Raw genomic sequence first — 23,475 nt, forward strand, 5'->3', positions numbered from 1 at the left:
ACAGGATAAATCATCCTATTGTTATCTATTGGCCAAGCAAAAAGAATGGACTTTCTTGTGCTGTTGTCTTTTACACTAAAATGCCAGGAATATAACTGAAAGTAATGACTAGCACTGCAAATGATAATTTTAAAATACAATAAGATATTATGGCAGGTGTTGGTACCAGTCACTGCAGAGATTTATTTTATTTATTTCTTTAAACGTACATTTTCAGAATCTACTGTTTTCCTTGAAGGACTGTTGTAAGCTAGAGCTTATCCTATATGTGTCATGGCTAGAAGCAGTCCTGGATGGCATGCTAGTCCAGTACAGAGCAAATCTGTGCAAACATCCACACTTATTCACAATGAAATGATTATCCCATCATGAATTTATTTGGGAACTGGAAGAAGCCAAACTCAATGGAGAAAACCTCTTGAGTCAAACTTTGTGCAACTAGTGGCCTACTGTACACGTTTAGGCAATGATGTAAATACTGTATTTGTTTTAATGTAATTGGCAGTCTTACAGTGTACAGTATGTGTTTACTTGATTACTTGGATTACTCAGTTCTGGATTGCCAGTGTTTTTTAAGTTTATAAACTTATTTAATTTTTGTCTTCTTGATCCGTGGAATAAGAGCACCTTTGTGTGTGTGTGTGTGTGTGCGTGCGTGTGCATGCGTGTGTGTGTGTGTGTAAAGTGACATCTACATTAGGCTTAAAGTCTCAATTCAGTTTACTATACAATATTTCCATGGAGACACATGATCATCAAGTCTGTCATGTGGAGCCAAAGCCTAACCTGGCAGAAACACATACTGTACAATGATGGATTGTACCTGAAGGCATAACAACAGAGTAAGGTGCATGTTTGCATGAGAACTTTTTAACTGTTCATCTTCAGTCATTTCAGTTCTACTTTGCTCTTTGAGAGAACCACAGAAAACAAAGTTTGAGGCAGAAGTTGTGGTAACCGCACTTTGGTTTCATACTCGCCTCTGTAGTATTAAACTTAGACCAGCTGAGTCATACAGACAGCGTTGTATTTGAAGCTGACAGCCTTGACAGAAAGAAAAGGAAAAAAAATCCCAGCAATGAATCTATCTATCTATCTATCTATCTATCTATCTATCTATCTATCTATCTATCTATCTATCTATCTATCTATCTATCTATCTATCTATCTATCTATCTATCTATCTATCTATCTATCTATCTATCTATCTATCTATCTATCTATCTATCTGCCTGCCTGCCTGCCTGCCTTCCTGCCTGTCTGTCTGTCTGTCTGTCTGTCTATTTTACATTTACGCAATGGACGAAGATCCAAATGTCTTTTTGTGGTGACAGAATGGACAAATTTCAATTTGAAGTCAGTAATTCTTAACACAGACAACCAAGGAACCTGTAGCTGTGATACCAGAGAGCTCTACCTTGGGGTTCATGTTGACTTTTTTTAGTGGGTTTTTAACTATAAATGCAATCTTATCTCCTGTAGTACAATCAATAATGCATATTTCTAGATCTATGTGTTTTCAAGTCCATCCTTCCTAACCCTTTCAGTATTCCATTCTGCTTTGGTGTGCAATACTGATTTCTCTTTGGCAGTAATGTTGTATTTCAGTAGACAGTAGACTAAAATTGTGAAATTTAAATTGGCTCTGAGTGGATGTGCGTATGTAAATGGTGCGCTGTGGTAGAGTGGTGTTCAATGTAGGCTTTGTTTCTGCCTTATTGCCTTTGCCGCTGGCATGGGTTCTGGTCCTCAGTGACCCTCAACTGACATAAATGGTTTTGGTAAGAGGATGTATGTGGTAAATATTTCATTCTTATAAAATTCTAATATTGTCTCATGTAGTACACTAGGATTAATGGAAGGCACTACAAAGAACTTAAAAATGACTGGTTGTGCTCTACCGTTTTCTGATAGTTTGTTGTTTGTACACAATAGATTGAATTTTGTGACTGTAAATACTTCTTTATCACTCACCTTATGCATGTTGTTTACATAATGTTAAACTGCAGCAGAGCACATTGCTGCCTACTTTTTTCAGGAATATCTATGGCCAGGTCATGTCTGTACAATTTTATTGTATGTGATTTTTTATTTTGCAGCTGTAAATCTAGTATTTATAACCTCTTACAGTCATTGTTTTGGATTTTTAATTATTAAGACTTTTTCTAAATGAATGCAAAACGTTTGTAACTATATACTTCTGTAAATTAGCATGCAAGTAACTGTCGTTCTGCAAGAGGCTCAGATTTAGATGAAGAGGCTAAGGGTCAGTCAGCTTTGGGGAACCTTGTGAAATTGTCAGTCAGAGAAGTTACTTATCACTTATCTACCTACACTTCCCCTCTCCTCTTCAAGCTACTAGTAAGCTCGCGATTCGAATATCCAAGAATGGCAATCAGTTTCTGTTCCGTCCGATATCTGGATGGATGACATATCATGGAGGGTGGGTGCGTCTGTGGAAATGTCATTTAATCACATACGCATATCTGTAGTAAAGTGGTCTCGTTTTGTGGAGACGTGATTCCGTTGCCTTTGCTGACACCGACCGCTGGCAGAGTGGAGCACAGCAAGTTCAGCCCTGCGCCCTGTGTCCATATCTGGTTTACGCCGTGTAGTTTGGACGTCTGGGGATTCTGTACTGTAATACTGTAATGTGATTCACATATGCGCTGAATCCTCTCATTTTTGTTTTCTCTATTATGGAGGGTGGTTTCGTCTGGGGAAATGTCTTTAATTACATACGCATATCTGTAGTAAAGCGGTCTCGTTTTGTGGAGACGTGATTCCGTTGCCTTTGCTGACACCGACCGCTGGCAGAGTGGAGCACAGCAAGTTCAGCCCTGCACCCTGCGTCCATATCCGGTTTACGCTGTGTGATGCGCTGCAGTGTGGCAGTGCGCGTGCACCTCGATGCGCCCTGCGCCCTGCGTCCATATCCGGTTTACAACCTTCGGTTAGTAAGATGGATGAATATGTGATCATGTGATGGTTCTAAACTTACACAGAACAGGCCTGATAACACTTTCCAAAGTTCACCTCTCCTTGTATTTTTAGATAATTAAAAAAAAATGTGTATTTTTAGAGGCCCCTGGCTTTTTTCTACTCCAAACAGATACTTAGCCAGTCTATCAGGTAATCCAGAACTGTAGCTAACACTTATACCAGCAGCAGTTAGTGTAAGGCCAGAACCATTGCGAAACAGGATATTAGCCTATTGCTCGGGTTGGATAATGGATGGATGGATGGATGGATTGCCACAGGTGCTTGTAATGACTGCATGCAAAATTATTTCTGCAGCTGTTGTGACTGGAAGGGTGAAGGTTTTGCTTCAAGAGGCTTCAAGGAGCGGCGCACAGTTCCCCACCACCCTTTGTGGCCTGCCTTTTCAGAAAAGAAACAAACTATTTAATTAAGTTATGGCTAGATCTGCTGCTCATTGAAATCCCGGCAGTCACATTAAATTAGGTCTACTTCCAAAGAGAAAAAAAATATTTAACCATCTGGGGCTTCTGAGATACAGGCTGCCACATACGACAATCTGAGTCATTGCTCCTTATTACGGAGGGCTGCTGCGATTACGGCTATGTTGAATTTTAATGAGCAAAGCTAAATACCAATTGTGTCTCCTTGGTCCTGAAAATGAATAAAGCTGTGTCTTCTGCTTTTAAACTGCTCTAGGGGTATCTATCCTCTTGTTGTGGGTCTAAAACAAAAAGCCTGATTTCCACAGATTAACATTTTGGCATCATTTGTGTAATAGTGAGCCCCAAAATGTTACACTTTCTTTTAAAATATCTAGATACATAGACAGCCTGCTACTATATATTTTTTGAACCTGCTTAATACACATTTTGATACTGAGAGTCTGACAACCTTTAGTGATTCTAGATTAAAAAATGCATACAGAAAAGTTATAGAAGAGAATCATACCAGTTTCCAGCAATGTGGTTTATAATATATATTAAGTATGTTATATGTATATTTCATTTGCATATGGATGCTGTGGTTTTGAATTCCTAATGGACTTTAACAGCTGAATGAACTCCCTTATATCCTGACTCAACATATACTAAACAAGTGTTTGAGTAGTTATTTCTGAACTCCAAAACACATTTCTACATCATGATCTTGGTAAAATCTAAAGAACAGGCTATTGGCCATTTGATCTGGAAAGACAGGCTTAGTGAGTTGGCCTGCATGAGGAAGTAGATTAAGATTACACTGGCTTGATGAAAAGAACAAGGTATTCAGACTTCCCACAAACACACAAGGGTGACAGTGATTCATCGGCCCTACATATCTCAGTGCTACGCTTGCTCATCATGAAATTTCACAACCACAGACTCATCTGTTCCGATTCTGATAAAACACAGCTTTCTCTTTATTGTAAATGAGTTGTAAATATTGAATGTTTTCAGTTTTCAATTGAATCAAAAATGCCAAACATGGCTTCACGTGTATCTGTGTGTGCGTGAAAGGAATGGTGGAGTGGAGGAAGAAGGGGAGATGGAGGAGAGGCCCCTTCTTTGTCCTTGTCAGTGACTAATAACAAAACGGAAATACCGTATGTTCTCTTCTCCTCTCTTGCTGAACCACTGTTACTCTCTCAGCAATGTGGCCTTGGAGGTGATGTGACTCTTTCCTTCTTTCTGTCTCAAGTGGCTTTGATGTGTAACACATCTCTAAAAAGTTCCCCTGGTAGGATAGTGTGGCTTTATTATTCTTTTGCTATTTCCGTGGCAAAAAATTACACGATAGTACAAGTGGATTTACGGTTAAACTCAATTCACTGAAATGGTTGGTTTCTACACACCGGCTTGCTTTTTCATTTTTTTATTAAACTGAAAAAATAAAAAATAAAAAGTCACCATATTGTGTACTTCCTTTCACTAAAGTATCCTGATATTTAGTGACTCTGCAAAAATCCTCTTGAATGTGTGACCATGCTTATTTTCAGTATGACACACACACACAGTCACACGACTTTGACATTTGAGCAAAACAGGAAACTTGAATGAGGCTCTTCAGCCCGTCTTGCGGGTGGAATGTGCAGGTATCACAATGAGGCGGCATGCTGGTTTTGGTCAGTCTTATGAGCACTTGTTTGCTCAGGTGGAAGGATGAGCAGACAACAGTAAAGGTGTTACAACAAGCTGGAAGGGTTTGGCCACTAAGTGCAAACTGCTGTTTGTACCTGAGTGACAACAATTGTCCTTTCCACCACTGTTAGGTATTTGCTACCATTCAAGAGGCTTAAATTTAAAGTGAATCCATACAATAAATATCCAATAGCCCTTCATGCATTTCAGGGTAATAAAAGGCAAAGTCTATATGGGTAGCATCAAGAGCAAGGCAGGAACTATCACTAGATGGAGTGCACAATATCATCACGTGCACTGGCTCAGAGTTGTTGGAGCTGACCCCTATCCTGACAGTATTGAGCACAAAACAAAATCAAGCCATGGATGTGGCGGCAGTCCATTACGGGGCACACCCAAACACACACTCACACTCACTGATATGGGAGCTAATTTAAAGCAATCAAGTTACCAATTATACATGTCTTTTGGATGAGGAAGGAAACCAGAGTACCCAAAGATCCCAGTACAGATATTAGGCTACATTTCCTTTGGGAAAAATACCTTTGCAACATTAAATGTTATAAATAAAGAATCAATCAATAATATGATTCATTATTTCATGTTATGCTATTAGATTATTTGTTTATGCACAGCTTTAAGTGTTCACTATGAAGGGAGCTACATTCAGCTGAAACAATAGTGTGATGAAGCCCACAACATTTTGAATCTCACTTTAAAATCAGGCATAGTAACTTCTACATTTTTTAAGGACATTCCATCTTGGCTGTTTGATGATACTGTTTTTTTGATTTGCCTTACATTGTTTCACTGTTTTGTCACTCTGGTTCTTCCATGATAATAAAGAATCTGAGCTGTCCATTGCTAAATAATATTAAAATAACATAACATCAGAACATACCCTAGCCACGGTCTGGGCCTAAATTAGTTTTTCTAGAAGATTTTCAATCTCATCTCATCGGACTGGTTAATCCAAACTGGCATTACATGACTGAGTATGGGCATGTTCATGTGTCTGAGTATGACAGCGGTTCATGCCTTGTGCCTAATGCTGCTAGGATAAGCTCCAGCCCCTGGAACCTTGAACTGTGTTTCACAGATTTCATAACAGATGGATGGATTGATGTGAGTGAGTGTGGATGTGTACATGAGTGTGTCATTAAATGGACTGCTGTGTCATCTAGGTCTGTTTCTTCCTTGCACCCAAATCTTCCAGCAAAAGTTCTAACAGTTATGACCTTGTGTTTCAACATTGTGCATGTAGAAAATGAATGAATATTTCCTCCTTTTCCTTTTTTATGAAACAGCAGACATAATAGAAGAACACTTTGAATAAGATCAGAGTCAGACATTATTCTGTACACTTTAGCACCAGCTGCTAATATTATGTTCATGTAAAGAATAAACTGTACATGAGATCACAGAGGTGCAGACTACTTTAACAGTTATTTTGTATTCTTTGAACAGCACTTCTGTACTAATGCAGTGTTAAGACTTTATATATATTTAGTCTACATTAAGTCTACAAGATGGATTTAATAGCATTGCCCACTGGTGACCACAATATACAGTAACAGATACCAATTCAGTTTTGCAGGTCCCTCACCTTGAAACCCTGTAATGGGAATAACAGGTTTGGGAAAATTGACTTTATTTAGTAAAGGAGAGTGGGTCATACTGGGCACAGCTGAGAAACTAACACATATGAATATCTCTTGCGATAAAATCTAACCCCTTAATATACAGTAAGTATTTAACTAAATTCCATAAAATGCCATTCATTCATTCATTTTCCATGCTGGTTAGTCAATAAAACATTAGAGAAAGTTGTCCCATCAGTTGACATGCACGATGGCAGCAAGCCATCACAGGACACACTCACACTCACACCAAACAGGGCCAGCAATGTAAAAAATAAAATCATTCTATGTCTCACTCATAAGATTATATATATATATATATATATATATATATATATATATATATTATATATATATATATATACAGTATATATATATATATATATATATATATATATATATATATATATATATATATATATATATATATATATATATATATATATACACACTAGTCCCAAATAAATGCTAAGTAAAACTTAACTCATGAATGAATATATCTTGGCTTGACTGAAAAAGTAAAACGTTTCATTAGTTTGTAAATATGCTTAAACACTAGTGCTGATAGGTAAAAACAGCTAGAAAATGTGTGCAGTTCTTACAATACTGTATAAGGCAAACAGCACAGTTTCAAATAAGAGAATGGAAACCCCAGACTTGAATATTTAGATAGGCAGTTGGAGACAAGTGGATGAATTCTATTTCCAACAATAATATCATATAATGTAAGAGGGGTTCAAAAAGCCTGAGCTCTTATGGTTAGTCAAAAGCACTCAATGCACTAGACCTTTAAAGGACCATCTTATCAGCTCCTGTGCAGAGTTTCAGGACAAGCGACAGCGCTGCAAATCTTATGAACAAAGTTATGATTTTCCTGCAGAACTTTCACAGTTATCTGCAGACATATTGAGATGTTTGACAGTTCAGCTGGCATCTTATGACTCACTCGCCCCTACTACTACTGTAAATAATTTAACAGGACTTGGCAGATGTTGCCATCAAGAAAAGTGTTACTAGAAGATAGATGATATGTATCATTGCTTAGCCTCAAAGCAACTTTTAATGATCTAACTTCCAATTAATTACATGACATAACTTCACTAATAATGAAGGATTAAGCCCTTCACTGCAAGGCATTTCCATACTTTAACTGTCCAAGGAAAGGAAGGATGGCACTTACTAAATTTGGTTGTGAGCTGCTCCCCAACAGACGGATTTTTGAGACGTTCCAGAAACTCCTGGTTGTACCAGACAAGAAGCTCGTTGCTGGGCTCCACAGGCTTGATGGTGTAAAAATAGACATCTTTGCCATTCTGACAGGCCACCAAGTTTTGTTCATGAAGGGAGCGTGCTGGGTTCACATAGCGCATCCAGTTACTCCTGTGAATGTCATAGCCGTCTATAAAATGCTGAAAATGCCCTCCTGAATAGATCTGCGGAAAAAGAAATAAAGCATTTGAACCTTGGACACCCTGAGTTGAATCCTGCAATAGTAAATTTTCAGATTTCTTCATTTTGCAGAGTACACCTTAATAAAAAAACTTGAAATTTTTATTTATAAATAACAATAAAAGAAATATTCAGTTCTTTGAAATAAAAAACAAATAATGAATAAATACGCAGAAATAGGCTTTCATTTAACTATTTCTTTCCAGAAATAATTACATTATAAATCTAAAAAAATTAAAATAAAATTCTGATTGGAGATTATTAACCTCTGCCATTTAAAGTCTGTAATCTCCTTATACGTCCTGGTCCAGCTGACAGCACACATAAATAAATAATGGTGGTGTTAAACTTTGACTGAAGCCTGCCTGTGTGTGTCTCTCTCTCCCTCTCTGTGTCTCTGTCTGGCTCGCTGTCTCTCTGTAGCACGCACAATCTTTCTCTGCTCTGAGTAAAAGTCATTAGAATGTGGGAATATATCAGGCGTAATCATGTGACACTGTACTGTATATGTTTGCATGTCATAAGCTGTGGACTCGCCTTTCACACGTAATTGAAATGAAGAGCAAAAGTAGAAGTAAATGAACAGGAAATAAAACCAGTCGCTCAGCAGTAGTGGCTCTGGGCCAGGGGATTTTTTTTTCTTTTCTGTTGACATGCTTCAACCTGTTTACAATAAGAAATCCACTTCCAGCGCTCAAGGATCATTTCCTGACTTCTTGTAACAAATGCAAAGGTGAAATTCTCCAAACGGATGTGATAATTTACAGCATTTTAGTAACAAAAGCCCACCCCATGGATTATTTAGTTATTTACTGTTATCTATAGCTTGATTTAATATTTAATAGAAGCTGAAAATTAATAAAAAAAAGCAAAACTACAATTTATATCATTACTGTATTTTGTAAATATATAACTATTGTGGAATGCAGCCTGGACACAGACAAGTAGACATCGTTTTAAGCACCACAACACATTTATTTACAATATTTGCAAAGGTGAAACACACATAAACCCAGTGCCGCAGCACCAATCCAGGCCTCTTCACAATGCCTCTCTCTGTCTTCTGACCACCTCCACTCCTCTCCTCCGAGCTCTGTCCACTTCCACCCGACTCCAGCCATCGAATGGAGGGAGGCGGCTCCTTTTATACACACCCGGACGTGTTCCAGGTGTCTCCCGACTAGCTTCTGCCGGCACTCCCAGGTGCGGCGGAAGTACCGGCTGCGCACCCAGAACCACTCCGGGTGTCCCTGGTCTTCTTCCCCCAAGCACTTCCGAGTGTGGCGGAAGTGCTGAGGACCAGGGCTCCTCAGGCATTGGGGCGCCCACTGGCAGTGACCACAGGCCCCTATACGGTTGAGCTTCTAAGCTCTGTTACCCTTGGTCCCCAAAGCCACCAGGGCGGTCACCCCCTCGTGGTCTGGAGGAGCCACCCCCAGCCACTCACCACACTAAGTGACATATGGTGTAAGTGTGTAATTTGCTATATTCCAAACCCTTGTTGTGTATTGTACCAGTGCTGAGCCATCACTATATGAAATTCATACAAAATGGCCTGCTTAGCAGTGTTATGAGCCAGATTTGATGGCTCTCAATATTCAAAACACAGAATGGAGGTTCCAGGATTTGTATTGTGAAACAATTTACAAACTGCCATAGGATAAACACATGAGTTCACAACAGGAGAATTGTGACGAGGCCTGCCTGCAGTGGAATAAGGCAGCCAGTCATGCTTGATCTACTGAATAAATGTCAAGACTATACAATGCATTGAACGCAGGTATTCCAGAGGGTATAGTTATGTGTAACTGATATGGAGGCCATTGGGATGCAACACGAATGTCCTCACTTTTTTACAGAGGGCTTCTGCTTTTTGGCTTTATTGCTTTTGACTATATAAAGAATACATTATACTTCATATAAATATGCATAACGTTCTCAAATCAGTTTAATCAAATTCACCCTGGCCAGTTTGGAATTGACAATTTAGCTGACAAATATGTATTTGCTGATGTGGGAAGAACAATTAAAAGCACACACAAAGACAAAACAGACTTGTCCTATAGAAAAAGGAGAGGACTCTCCCAGAGAAAGACCAAAGGTGCTTCTCATGCTGATTTGCGAAGCCATGGTCACTGGGGGGTCTGTCTTGAATAATCAGCCAAGGACATCATTACAAGATTACAAGAAGAAAGCTTGAGAGCAGTCAAAGAAGAATCCCCAGAAACATTACAGGGAAGTTAACCTTTTGTATTCCTTTGCTCCTGAATCCAGTGCTTCTGAATCATTGGTTGCTAAGTTAAAGTTGATCTCACTAGTCTGAGGTCAGTGCTTTCCCAATGAGCGAAAACAAGCAGTACGCACTCCCTTACATACTGGAGTTGTATCATGTTGTCGCTTGAACAGAATCTTGCTGAAGTTTTACTGAAGGCTTAGTGGTGCATGGCAACCAAGGGGTCAAGGGGTGAAACCTAGTCTGCCATTTCTTTATCCAATGAAGGACCTTGTCTGATCCAGAAAGTGATTCTGTGGCTTGGTTGGATGTGGCCACAAAAAAGTGGTTTACAACCACCTCATTCCTGAAGCATGCTGAGTCTGGAGATGGGAAGAGAGTTTGGGGGAAAACTCACCAGTGGGATTAAGATGCTCTGGCTGTGAAAGAGATATATAGAAGCACAAGATGAGACAGGAGAGTGTTTTAAGATGTGGCAGAAGTGTACTCGTGGATGACCATCCCACCTGGTACAGGGGAGTGCAGAAATCTGTTTTTTAGGTCTGATATGGTAACAGGAAATTGTTTTATTTTTTTGTCTCTTCCTACTTTAAGTTCTCCAAATGTATAACTCTGTTTGGTTTTATTATTTAAAATAAACAGATATTTTAATGCTTTTTGTTTCTTGGTATTAATTTGGACCTGGGGAGAGTCCACAAGAGCTGCCTCCTATAATTTACAGCCTATATATATAATATAGACATACATACCCCCATGGTATTGGGGTATGGGGTTAGCGTTGTTACCTGAAAGTTTCAGGGACACTGGTTGATTTTCTTACTGACAGTTATTGACTATGTTCACACCGGTATTCTCCCACATTCCAAAGGTATTCAAATTAGTAGCAGTAGTGTAATTTTGTCATTTGTAAGTTGGATTATCCAATGACGCTAATTGGGCATGTTATAAATGTACATGAGGCTGTGTGCATGAATGAGCCCTGCTATGGATAGGATAAACCTGATATTATTGTTGTAATTACCAGGTAATAATAAACTTATCAGGTTTCTCTGCTTAGAATTTAAAATATTTATTTTATGGTCATCAATTTAATAAATTTACACATTAAAATCACAGAAATGCTTTTCTGTTCACAAAGCCTTTCTTTACACTGCCTCATAGTAAATATTGAAGTGCCTTACTGGGCTTGACAGATTTTAGAAAGGCATTACTTCTTGCTAAGGTATACACTCAGTATGTAACATTTTGCTTAATATTTACATACTTTCTTCTATTTTAATACTCACTATTTTAACATTTTTTTTGTAATTTTGGTGAGAATTATGAAGAATACAACAGATGGACATTTCATTCTTTTGCAATACTTAGTTTAACTGATCAGACAATACAAGTTTAGAATACTACAACTAATGATTATAGGAATAAATATGATTTCAATAAATTTATTTTTAATAAATTTCAACAACTCAATATTATAAATTGTCAAAAAAGAAATTTTACTTGTAATGTTAAAATATAACAGGAATAAAAGAAAAATAAATTGAAAAAATAAAGATGTGGAAACCAAGCAGAAAATCATGCAGGTTCTGTTTATAAAGGGCATTTGTTTGTTTGTATTTATTTTTTAGTTTTGTATAGGAGTTTCTTTTTAAATTTTTAAAAAAAATTTTTTGTCTTTCATCCATATTTTATGTTTCTGTTATGTCCCAGTATACACTATGTAATTTAAAAAGCTTTGACTCAAGACTCCACGCACAATGACTGAGTTGAAAAACTATAGATTTCAAAAGATAATATTGTGATGTGGGTGTCAAGTCCCAAAAGAGGGACAAGAATATACCTGCAGATCTATTCATGACAAGATAAATGCTGTCAGTTAGGAACCACAGAAAGAATGACGCATCAGAGCAATTCGAGGCAGATCACTGCAAGAATGAAAGTGGTAAGCGGAGGGGGGATGACTCAGCAGCTCAAAGTGAACTGAGCACAGCCCTACCCAAGAAACGGAGCACAATCCTAATGAACTTATGAAGTAGGAAAACAGAATCTGCTGCTTTGGGGGACCACAGGTTTTTAATTTCAGAAAGCGAACCAGAAACAAGCACGTAACAGGAAATGAGGTGACTTAAAGGGAACTTTTCAAAAAATCCTTGTCAGCAAAAAAAAATAAATTATATATAGCTCATTACACACATTATTGATTCTGATGCTAAATATAGTAAATTATTGACGTCATATAGAGGTTTCTTAATAATAAAAAATCTAGCCTAATAATAAAAGCTATTGAATTACAAGTATTAATTTGTTTCATTCTGAAATTGATTAAACATTTGTAAACAGTATATCTTTATTAAACTATTTTTGGTATAGTATAACATAAGGAAGCCAGTAAATATAAGTACATGGATTTAAATTACACATTTTTAAAAATAAGATTGCAGTTTGTTCTGGTCAAAGATGGATAGATACATACATACATGAACAGAAACACACACATTTGTACAAAATTGACCCGAGATATCCTCAAGTCAATGGACTCAGCCTTTATTTGTGTTCCACATTACTTGGTGAGACAGAAACACTAAAAGCTATGGTTGACTCTAACTAGTTTACTTGTGTGTAGACTGATTCATGTAGCCATCTGTAATACACTTATGTGAACTGATTTCTTTAGCTGTTTCTGATAGATAGATAGATAGATAGATAGATAGATAGATAGATAGATAGATAGATAGATAGATAGATAGATAGATAGATAGATAGATAGATAGATAGATAGATAGATATGAAAGGCACTATATGATAGATAGATAGATAGATAGATAGATAGATAGATAGATAGATAGATAGATAGATAGATAGATAGATAGATAGATAGATAGATAGATAGATAGATAGATAGATAGATAGATAGATAGATAGATAGATAGATAGATAGATAGATAGATAGATAGATAATAACCACCAGGGAGACCAAGCATTCTGTATATTATATAATGTTATTAATAAAATATTCAGACAGGGAGGGGGATACATTCAGGGAGGTATAAACATATTAAATAAATAAACAGAAACAAACCCCTACCTGCCCAAGGTTGCCCAACTAATAAAAGTTCTGTACCCCTATCTGTTTGGTGGAGTGCCTTCAGCACTTAACCACTTAATAAACATATTCAGCCCTACTTTTACCATTTTCCAAATCCTTTCTCATACTCCCTAGCCTCTTTTCTTTCCACTAGTTGCACTTTTACCTCCACTCTATTCCACACTCTAAATTCACTGGATTGGATTTAGTGATTAGAAGGGGATTTTAAGGTCAATCCAGAAAACACTTCTAAGTAATCCCCAGGAACTGTTTACACAGTCAGTAAAAATCTGGAAAACTCCTAAAACTGTTCCACCAGAGCTACATCTAGTGACCTCAGATACCCCTGCAATTCTGGATTCCAGATGTACTTTAATGTTCAACTTCTGCCTTGCATCTGGTGTAGACCTCTGCAATAAATGGACCCAAAGCTATTAAAACTTTTACATAAAGTCAGTAAAGAGGGATGAGTGTAAGACTAATAAATAGTTGCAATATTACGTATGTTCGTCCTCTGCTCTGTGTACAAATTCATCTAGACAGCTCAGCTCAGTGGCATACAGTCGATATGTCCTCCTGGCAAGGCTTTGTCAGATGGCACCATATTATAGTGGGATTAAAAATTACTATGGACTTTAGATATTACAAAAGTTTGATGCAGAACTGACAATGGGGTATAAAAACAAGCTATTCATTGTAGAAGTGTCTCGTTTTAGACTTTGTTAGTTTGTTTACTTCCTATTGTTATTTGAATTTGGATGCATAATGCTATCATATTCATTGAATGCCACAGATCAAGTGACCATTTCCAGAGTCCTCCAAAAACGCTTTAATGCTGACATACATGAACAGTACATCAACTCATCTAAAGATTCTTTACTCTCACTTAAATGGCAAATGTTGTAAAATGAAATATTAACTAAGTAGAAGTTGACATGAATGAATTATTAAATGGATAAAGGAAAGTTGATACAAAACAGACGGTACTGCATAAAAGTAGGTTGTATTTGAAGGCTGTGGTGTCTGCCAGCGTTACCCACTAGTGTGTGCTCAACTGAAAGTACAATGGATATTGTGTCAATAAACAGTGAAGCACAAGACTATTTCATGGAAGGAAGGAGAGCAAATGTTTTGAACTGTGCCAATGGGACAGAGCATTGTGAAGCTTGTGAGCAGGTAAAGATGTCAGTTCAATGTTTTTTGTTTGTCATATGACAGGAGAGCACAGGGTACAGCAAATGATGATACTACTAGTTTGTTTTCATGGTATTTTGTTTACTTTCATTAAGCAGCTCTTCATATTCTGATGTGTCCCACATTGATTGGTTGCTAACATGAGGTGACCCTGTAGTACTTTCACTATGCAATATAAAATTTAAAACTGTGATGAAATGAGGAAATTGTGTTCATTCTCTCAATGCGATTTGTAGTCTTATTATTTGACACCATGGGTGTCATTTTTACATTTGACATGCTCTCCAACTAATAATCATGTTAAGTTCTGCCTAATACATGCATTCCCTGTAATATATAAAAACATATTATAAATCTGAGTGAAGAGCTACTTGTGACATTGGACATCTTTGTAATGTTACAACCCTATATTATGCCTAAGAGGTTTGGTATATTTAGCAGCTTTTTAAAAAATGACTATATTTCTGTTGTCTTCTGTTCAAATGTATTGGCTTTTGTCACGTTACCTGCTTGCCAACTGATATTGCTGAGTTGGAAAAATTCCAGACCACCTTCTTTTTTGTCATGGCAAAAGATGTGTTTATTATCTGGAACAGGTAAAAAATAAACTTTTTTCAACAGACATCTGTTCAGCTGTTCTACAGGATATGGTGGCCTTCTTTGGATGTCACTGGTCTTTTCCAGTCTTTAAAGCAAAGTACAACTTAGCAGTTTAGACCTTTTCTTTTTGTTTGCTGTGTGCCTATCTATATATTTACAGCAGACAGAGATTAATGGGTGACATGATTGAAATGTGTGAAATTATGCAAGGAATTAGTACAGTGGATTGAGGCCGATACTTTAAAATGAGTTCAACAGAAACACTTGGGCACAGTTGGAAGCTTGTTAAGGGTACATTTCACACAAATGATAGGAATCTTTTCTTCACACATAGAACTATAGACATATGGAATAAATTACCAAGTAGTGTGGTGGACTATAGGACTTTAGGGACATTCAAAACTAAACCTGAAGTTATTTTGGAAGAATTAAGTGGGTAAGGTTGGTGAGCTTTGTTGGACTGCATGGCCTGTTCATGCCAAAATTTTTTTCTAATGTTCTAATGTACATAAAAGGGACAGTATGGTAATGAGGTGCTTAGTGCCTAATCCCGTGCCTAACTTCTGTGTGTGAAATTTACACACACACACACGCACACACATATACAGTATATATATTATATATATATATACTGTATATGTACTGTATATATTTATATATATGTGTGTGTGTGTGTGTGCGTATATATATATGTGTATACACTGTATATGCAGTTTATGTCTGTGTGTATTTGTCCTTTCTTCATTTAAAGAAAGGAATTAATATATCAAAAAGGGGTAGGTATTATTGTGTATTATGTTAATGATAAAATGCATTATTGTAATGCTGTGTTTCATGGAATCTCAATAATGTGAGTTATAACTGATATCTTTTCTTTTACAATAACGTTTGGTGATTATATTGTTCCAATTCCAAGTATTAATATGGTCTTAGCTGTCTGTCACATATATCTATTACCTAATAAAATAAAGATGTTAACTAATGATGTTGGTTGAAGTTCGCACTATACACAGACAGAAACCAAGACATAACAGGAACTGACTCAAAATAATAAGCAATACACAGTCGCCCCATCGCTGTCTCAGGCTCACAGACTCATCCTCTTCCCACTTTGCGTCTATCATTTTCAGTGCTGCTGTCTGCATGCTAACCTAGCCACACTAGTATTATAAATGTCAGCATTCACTACATGAATTCCTAAAGCTAATCAAGACAGCTTGCGATTACGTTGCATAATGCCACATCTGAAGCACTGTGTGGCGTTTGGGTCTCCATATTACAAGACACAAAAAAGCTTAAGAGTAGTTTTAGGGGACAGCTTATAGGCTGTGAGGACCAAAGAAACTGAATCTGTTTAACATTGAAACATAACGACTACAAGTGTTTTTACTGTATAGGTTGGCTCACCTCATCCTGGGTTATATGGTTTCAGGACCTCCCATGGAAGTGCAGGACTTACATAAAAGTATTAAAGGCAAGAGAACACTGAGCAAACACAAGGGCTGATTCAGCGGGACTGAGGGTTGGCTGGGCTCAAGTAAGCACCATCAGCCTACATGTTATTTCTTACGCGTATTTAGCGTGCAGCACTGCATGCAGGAATTTCTAACCTTCTTTTTTGAGAATATTCTGAAATTTTTAAACCCGTGGATAAAGTTGGCCAACTGTAAACTATAAATAACTGAAGTTGATGACAACTATTGCTTTAAATTAAAAACATAAACACTCAGAAATAGGTTGCCTACATTTAAATTTGCACAAATTTTACAGACTGCTTCTTCACACAGAGAACTTCAAAGAGACTGAGCAAGTCTCTTGTAGCTCACACTAGCAATTGAAGACAGGGCTCTTGACAATGAATAATGGGTAAGGTCTTCAAGTCCTTATCATGAGTCCTTAGAGTTTATTGTTTACTTTTAAAAACATTTTAGCAAAAAAACATTCATTTTGCATATTTTGAGCTAGCGAGTGTATAGAAAATATGCGAATTATGCAACATGAGTAAGGTGCGATTTTTTTTTTTTTTTTAATTCTTCCATGCAGGTTTATCACAGTGTTTGCCATTATCCAGAATTGGTCACTGGTTGTTTTTAACAATTTGAATTTTCTTGAAGTTTTTTCTCCACTTCAACACGAATTACATTTTTTTCTCTGCCGCCACTACAAAGTACATGGGGTAAGTAACATAAAAAATTTACATACATAATTTAGGTCAGTACATAATAAACACATAGGCAGCTTGATGATATTAATCATGCTATACAACTGAATGAATTTCCATGTAGTTTATGTGCATTTTTTAAAATTATTTTTTATTTTTTGTCATCTGGGATCCAACAAGGCTGCAAGACAGTAATGTCATGATGACTTTGCCAGGTGTGTGAAAATGTGGTGTCACAGTGACATTTTCCCTATAAAGAGATACTATATAGAGTAGAATCATTTGTTGTGATTTATTTGAAGACTTGAAGAAGTTAATCTGATATTTTGCCTTTCACCAGCATTTTCATTTACTTATTTTGTTTTTGTTGGGCGTATTTGTGCATGCAGGTTTGTTTTTTTATTTTTGATACTTTTTTCATGATGGCTCTGTTATTTCTGCTCATTAGTTGCATATGAAAGTACTTCTTATTCCACAGATTCATTGGGGTAAATTAAGCCGTTGGACCTCACTCCTGCAGCAGAGTCATGGGTGTTATTTTCCAGTCAGAAACGTCTTGTTGGATGTCCCATGTAGCCCAGAACAAACCAATTTAAACAAGATGCCTAAAAGGCCATGTCGAGGGTGAAGAGTGTGGGTATGTAGCGAGACTAATCTTACAAAAGAAACGGATGGGAAAGATCCAGTCCTTTACTAAGATAGAGTAATGCTTTGTTACAATATTCACAAATGATCGTAATCCATTTCAAGGTACTTTAGTCTTTCTCAGCAGCATCAGGTAGCATTGCTGAAACCAACCCTGGACATTGCAAGGGTCTCTCACTCACACACCCACACAGGGTAAATTTAGAATATTCCAGTGTTCCGATACATTAACTTTTGGGAATGTGGAGAAAATTCCCAGTATCTACAACACACAGGCTCTACACAAACAGCAAGCAGGTACACAATGTAAGACCAGGACATTAGGTCCATGAGCAGCAGGCTAACTACTGAGCAGCCCTACCAACCAAAAATGTTACATTTGACTTTTTTACTGCATTACCCCTTATATAGTGGTTTGTGTGTTTAAGTTAGCAAAGATTTAGAGCCAGAAGCAAAAGAGTTGGCTGTTTTAGAGAATGAGGATGTTTAAAAGAGCCAGCTTTGTGACATTATTTGATAAAAAGATAGGTCCTTAGAAAACTCTCATAAAATTGTTTGTGTTAAATGCACAAAAGAAATCACTGACTATTAGGTAGTCAGACTTTGTTATTGCAGTCTGGCTGAAAGAAAAGCAGAAGTGTTTCAGAAACAATTTCACTGTATTTCATCAAAAAACACATTGTGGCTAGTTTTGTTACATCATATTGACATGCAAAGTAACACAAATAAAGAAACAGCAATCTGAATGTAAATCCATCTTTTAAGTAGGAGTGATTCCGAAGTGTACGTAAATTTTGGATTACAAGGAATATGTCCACCTAAACACCCTGATATATATGCATGGAACAACAAGGTCATTTTAGACATAATTTTAGTCCTTAAAACACAATAGGAAATGCTTCAGCCCACATATAAAATACCAAACAGTTGAAGGTTTTTAAAAAGTACTTAATTTAATGAACTTATACAGAGGAATGAGCTCAGGAAGAATGCATAGTAGCAACTGGTAGAAATAAAAACCTTCAATCTCATTGCCTCTGTTGATAAAGTATGTTACTCTTTCTATCCTGTGGTATATTCTACACTTCCCACTTCCTACTACCACAACAAAGTATAGTCAGTCCCTCTTTCTTTCTTTCTTTCTTTCTTTCTTTCTTTCTTTCTTTCTTTCTTTCTTTCTTTCTTTCTTTCTTTCTTTCTTTCTTTCTTTCTTTCTTTCTTTCTTTCTTTTACCTTTAGAAACATCACTAGAAAGTGTCCTCTTTACTTCGGCAAAAGATTAAACACCCACAATGTCCTGTACCTGGATATAGACATCTGGGTCCACCTACTCCAATCCTGAAATTCTCACTGCAGTTCCAGGTTCACCTGCTTGCCTGCCTACCAAGAGCCATTACGTTCTTTTATCGTACTTCCCATCCCTTTCTCTCTCTTGCTGTTTTTCTAAAATCATGCCTCTGTTCCTCCTGGAAGATGGACCTTTGCCCTAGACTTGGTGCCTCCTTAATTGTCATATGTCTTTAAATACTTTATTCACTTCAAGCCAGGGACTGGCTCTACATTTATTGTAAGGACACCAGGCTAGAATACATTCTAGTGGCTCTTGGTTACGTCATATCTTTTAGGGAGGCTGCACGCTGTCCCCTCTGTTAAAGGAACATCACTAGACACAAAACAGGCAACAAACCTGGAGGAGATGCCAGTCTATTGCAGGGCAGTCTCAACTCTTCTGAATGGACAGACAGACACAAAGACACACAAACACAGACACTTGTCCCTTTATTAAGCTGTACATTTTAATATGACTTTCTCAAATTTGGTGTAAAACTTTATGTTATATTATTAATTATAATATACTTTTATTTAACGGATTCCTACTTCATCCCTCTCCGCTGCTTATTAGGCCCAAATAAGTGTCTCTAATGCATCTTATTGTTTTTATAATTTAGCTTTGTTGAAATTTTATTTTTACATACTGTATACATATGGTATGTTAATTGTTTACTTTACAACAATGACCTTTTATTAAATGAACCAGTTAATCATAGAGGAAATAAGAAATTTAGTTATTGTAACTAATGACAATATTTACTGTAACCAGCTCCCACACAAAAGTACGCAGCTATGATCTGGGAAAAAAGGAAGTCAGGAAAATTTCTTTCAGAGTCAGACCTGTGAAACAGTCGTGATTTGTACAGGGAATAACAGTCTTCCACTTCTGCAAATGCAATTCTTTGCTTGCTTACAGCAGTAAGAAACATTCCCACTATGTCCTTTCAGCACCACAATGAAGATGTCACAGTGGACCACAAGATCCGCCAACGGGAACTACACATTAAGCTGTCTTCTCATTGAGGAAACCTAAAGCTGTCATTTTAAACGTTCACAGGCAGTATATGCTGAGAAGACTGCAATCACAGCAAAACTAATAGTTGTAAGAAAATCCTTCCATACACATGCAGTATCATGCAGAAAGTTAAACCATCTACAGTGTTTTCAACATGGCCAGCCAATTACAAGAAAATATAAGTGCCTAATAAACCATTAAAAAGTTTTTTTATTTTATTGAAAATAATTTTTTGATCAGGGAAATAATTTTATAGCAATGATCTGATGAGTATTCATCTGTTTATTGACTGAAACAAATCCTGATTTAGTGCAAAGGAGAATGACAGACTGTTACAGCAATAGGATGCAAGACAGCATCCAAGTCCAGGTGGGACCTCACACTCGTCATGCCCACACTCACTCACAGGAGGACAGGTTAGAGTTGCCAGCTAACCTCAAACATTGACTTTCACATGAGAGAAAAAAGTGTAGAACCTGAAAAAAAAACCCATGCAGACATGGAATCAAGGTCGAATAATCACCAATATTCACTTGGCCAAGATTCAAATTTTAGTTGCGGAATCTGTCAAGCATTAAAAATATTCAGGTACCAAATTCATATTAGGAATAAACTATATATATTTAATTGCTTATAACCCCATTAAAATCCATATGATATTGTATTATTAGATATAATTTAGTTTAAGTGTCATGTTGCATAAATAAAATTTTGCAAGACTTTATTTTTTAGATTATATGTTGTGGGAAACAGGCCAGACACAGACAGGTAGACATCGTTGATTTCAACCCACACACGTTTATTTACACAATATTTACAAAAGTGAAACACACACAATCCACTTCACCCCAAAGTCCAGGCCTTCTTCCTCAAATGCCTTTTCAGGTCCTCCTCCACTCCTCTCCTCCGAGCTCTGTCCTGCTACACTCCCGACTCCAGCCACTGAACGGAGGGAGGCACTTCCTTTTATACACACCCGGTCGTGCTTCAGGTGCCCCCCGATTAGCCTCCGCCGGCACTCCCCAGTGTGGTGGAAGCACTCCGGGTGTCCCTGGTCTTCTTCCCCTCAGCACTTCTGGGTGTGGCGGAAGTGCTGAGGGCCAGGGCTCCATAGGCATTGGGGCACCCCCTGGCGTTGACCACGGGCCCCTATAGGGTTGAGCTTCTAAGCTCTGTTCCTGTGGTCCCCAAAGCCACCAGGGCGGTTGCCCCCTCGTGGTCTGGAGGAGGCGTAAGCCCTCCTCCAGTCCTCCTGGGCATCCCGGCTGGGTGCCACCCCCAGCCACTCGCCACAATGTTTATTTTGTAAGGTGTGCAATATTGTTTCTTACTATGTTGTTGTGATGACATGCATATTGTGCTATAATAGGGTTACACCTATACCATAAAGACAGCATCTAAATTGTCTATCCTTCAGTCTAACCATCAATTTGCCCATTTTCTTTTTTTTCTTTTTCTTTTTTTGATTTAGAAGCAGATAACATTCCATACAGTCAAGTCAAACTTAATGAGGCAAAACAAAATTCAACCCCCGCCTGAGAGAAAGAGAGGAGAGCCGATAACAAAATGCTATTCTATAAAATGAACAAGAAAGGAAGGGTATCTTTTTCCCCAAAAATGAAGCTTATTCTAAAATGTTATTGATCCTGCCATATTTTTAAAAAGTTTTGAGCAGATCCTTTTTCAAATTGCATATAGTATACAATTCGCCCATTTTTTGATCTGTTTATCCAATTCTAGAGCACAGAGAGCCAGTATCTATCTTTGCAGCTCTCGACACACATTGACAACTAACCCTGAACCCTTGCCCTTAAATCTATCCATCAGTACATCCGTTCTTGAAGAAACTTTTTTTTTTTGCATTTGATGGAAATTCATCTTAATGGATTAGCAAAGAATTAGTCACAGGAAAATGATATGTGTGTATGACTGGGTGTGCTGGTTTCTCTTTTTATTAATGGCATCCTATGTGGTAAAGCTAAGACATTATCAGTGTTCCTTCCAACACTTGTATTGAGCAGTTCCAAAACAGGTTGTATAAATGTTATGCTGCTTCTTTTGGTCAAGAATCCATGTGATCTCAAATGACAACTCTGAGAATATAGGAAACATTACTGTATGGATCCCCATAGATTCCTCATAAAACCAAAAACAAAAAAATACAAAATACTAAGCAACTGGCAAACATACTAAATGAAAGTGCAGATTGCTGCCTGTGTTCAGTTCACCTGTTAGCCCATTTTACAATACAACACATGGATTATCACACAGAAAATACTATGTCTGTGTAAACAGAGCGTTTTAATAATTAAGTGTAACAGAGAATATATTTATATAAAAGCCTGAACGCAAAATAATATAATATCCTTATAAAGTCTTAAAATAAAATGTTCTTTAACCCATAGTTTGTCAAATCTGACAATCAGGCTTCATCCACTGAGATCTCAGTGTCTGATTTAAAGTCTTCTCCTATTTTTTGGAAAATGGTTCAGCTATCAATTCCATTGAGTTTGAACTTCCACAGTTTTCACGAAGTCCTTCAATTCTGATGTTATTCTTTCTATGTCTTTCTTCAAATGCTTTTAATTTACCACCAAGCACTTTGCATTCAGATTCTACAGCAGTTGCTTTTTTGTCAGCGGTGGATGTCAATTGTTTTACTTCTTCAATACTAGTCATAAACTTTTGCTCAATTTCTTTCAGATGAGCACCAAGAACTCTGATTTTATCCTCAATTTTCATAGACATAAAATTTTCAAACCCGCATAATCCAATTCAATTCATGAAGGGTCAAAGCCTATCTTAGCAGAACAGTACGCAATCCATGAAACCACTCTGGACAGGATGCCAGTGAATCACTCGCTATACAAGTAATGTTATAGTAATATGTGCAACATTAGAGAGCAATTATTACAATAATTAACAAAGGGAACAATTTTAGAGCTATTAAATATACAGGTGCTCAATACAAAATAACAAGAAAAGTAGTCAGATGGCAAGACGGGTAATATAGAAATATGGC

The 23,475-nt window shown here is 37.2% G+C and overlaps 1 protein-coding gene across 2 annotated transcripts in view; it reads right to left on the reverse strand.

The window, feature by feature from the left end:
• prdm1b (PR domain containing 1b, with ZNF domain) overlaps nucleotides 1-23,475 on the reverse strand; it is a 65,773-nt gene that overhangs the window by 9,136 nt on the left and 33,162 nt on the right. Inside the window, exons 1-2 of one of the 2 annotated variants that reach the window (XM_028818676.2) lie at nucleotides 8,455-8,644; nucleotides 7,920-8,172 (exon numbers count right to left, since the gene is read on the reverse strand). In XM_028818676.2, coding sequence (XP_028674509.1) covers nucleotides 7,920-8,172; nucleotides 8,455-8,463 — 262 coding nt within the window. In that variant the 5' untranslated portion in view covers nucleotides 8,464-8,644. Of the gene's footprint in view, nucleotides 1-7,919; nucleotides 8,173-8,454; nucleotides 8,645-23,475 lie in introns of those variants that run through there. The other variant, XM_028818675.2, reaches the window with a different exon arrangement.

The sequence above is a fragment of the Erpetoichthys calabaricus genome, chromosome 14, assembly GCF_900747795.2.
Source record: "Erpetoichthys calabaricus chromosome 14, fErpCal1.3, whole genome shotgun sequence".
NCBI classification, from domain to species: Eukaryota; Metazoa; Chordata; class Cladistia; order Polypteriformes; family Polypteridae; genus Erpetoichthys; species Erpetoichthys calabaricus.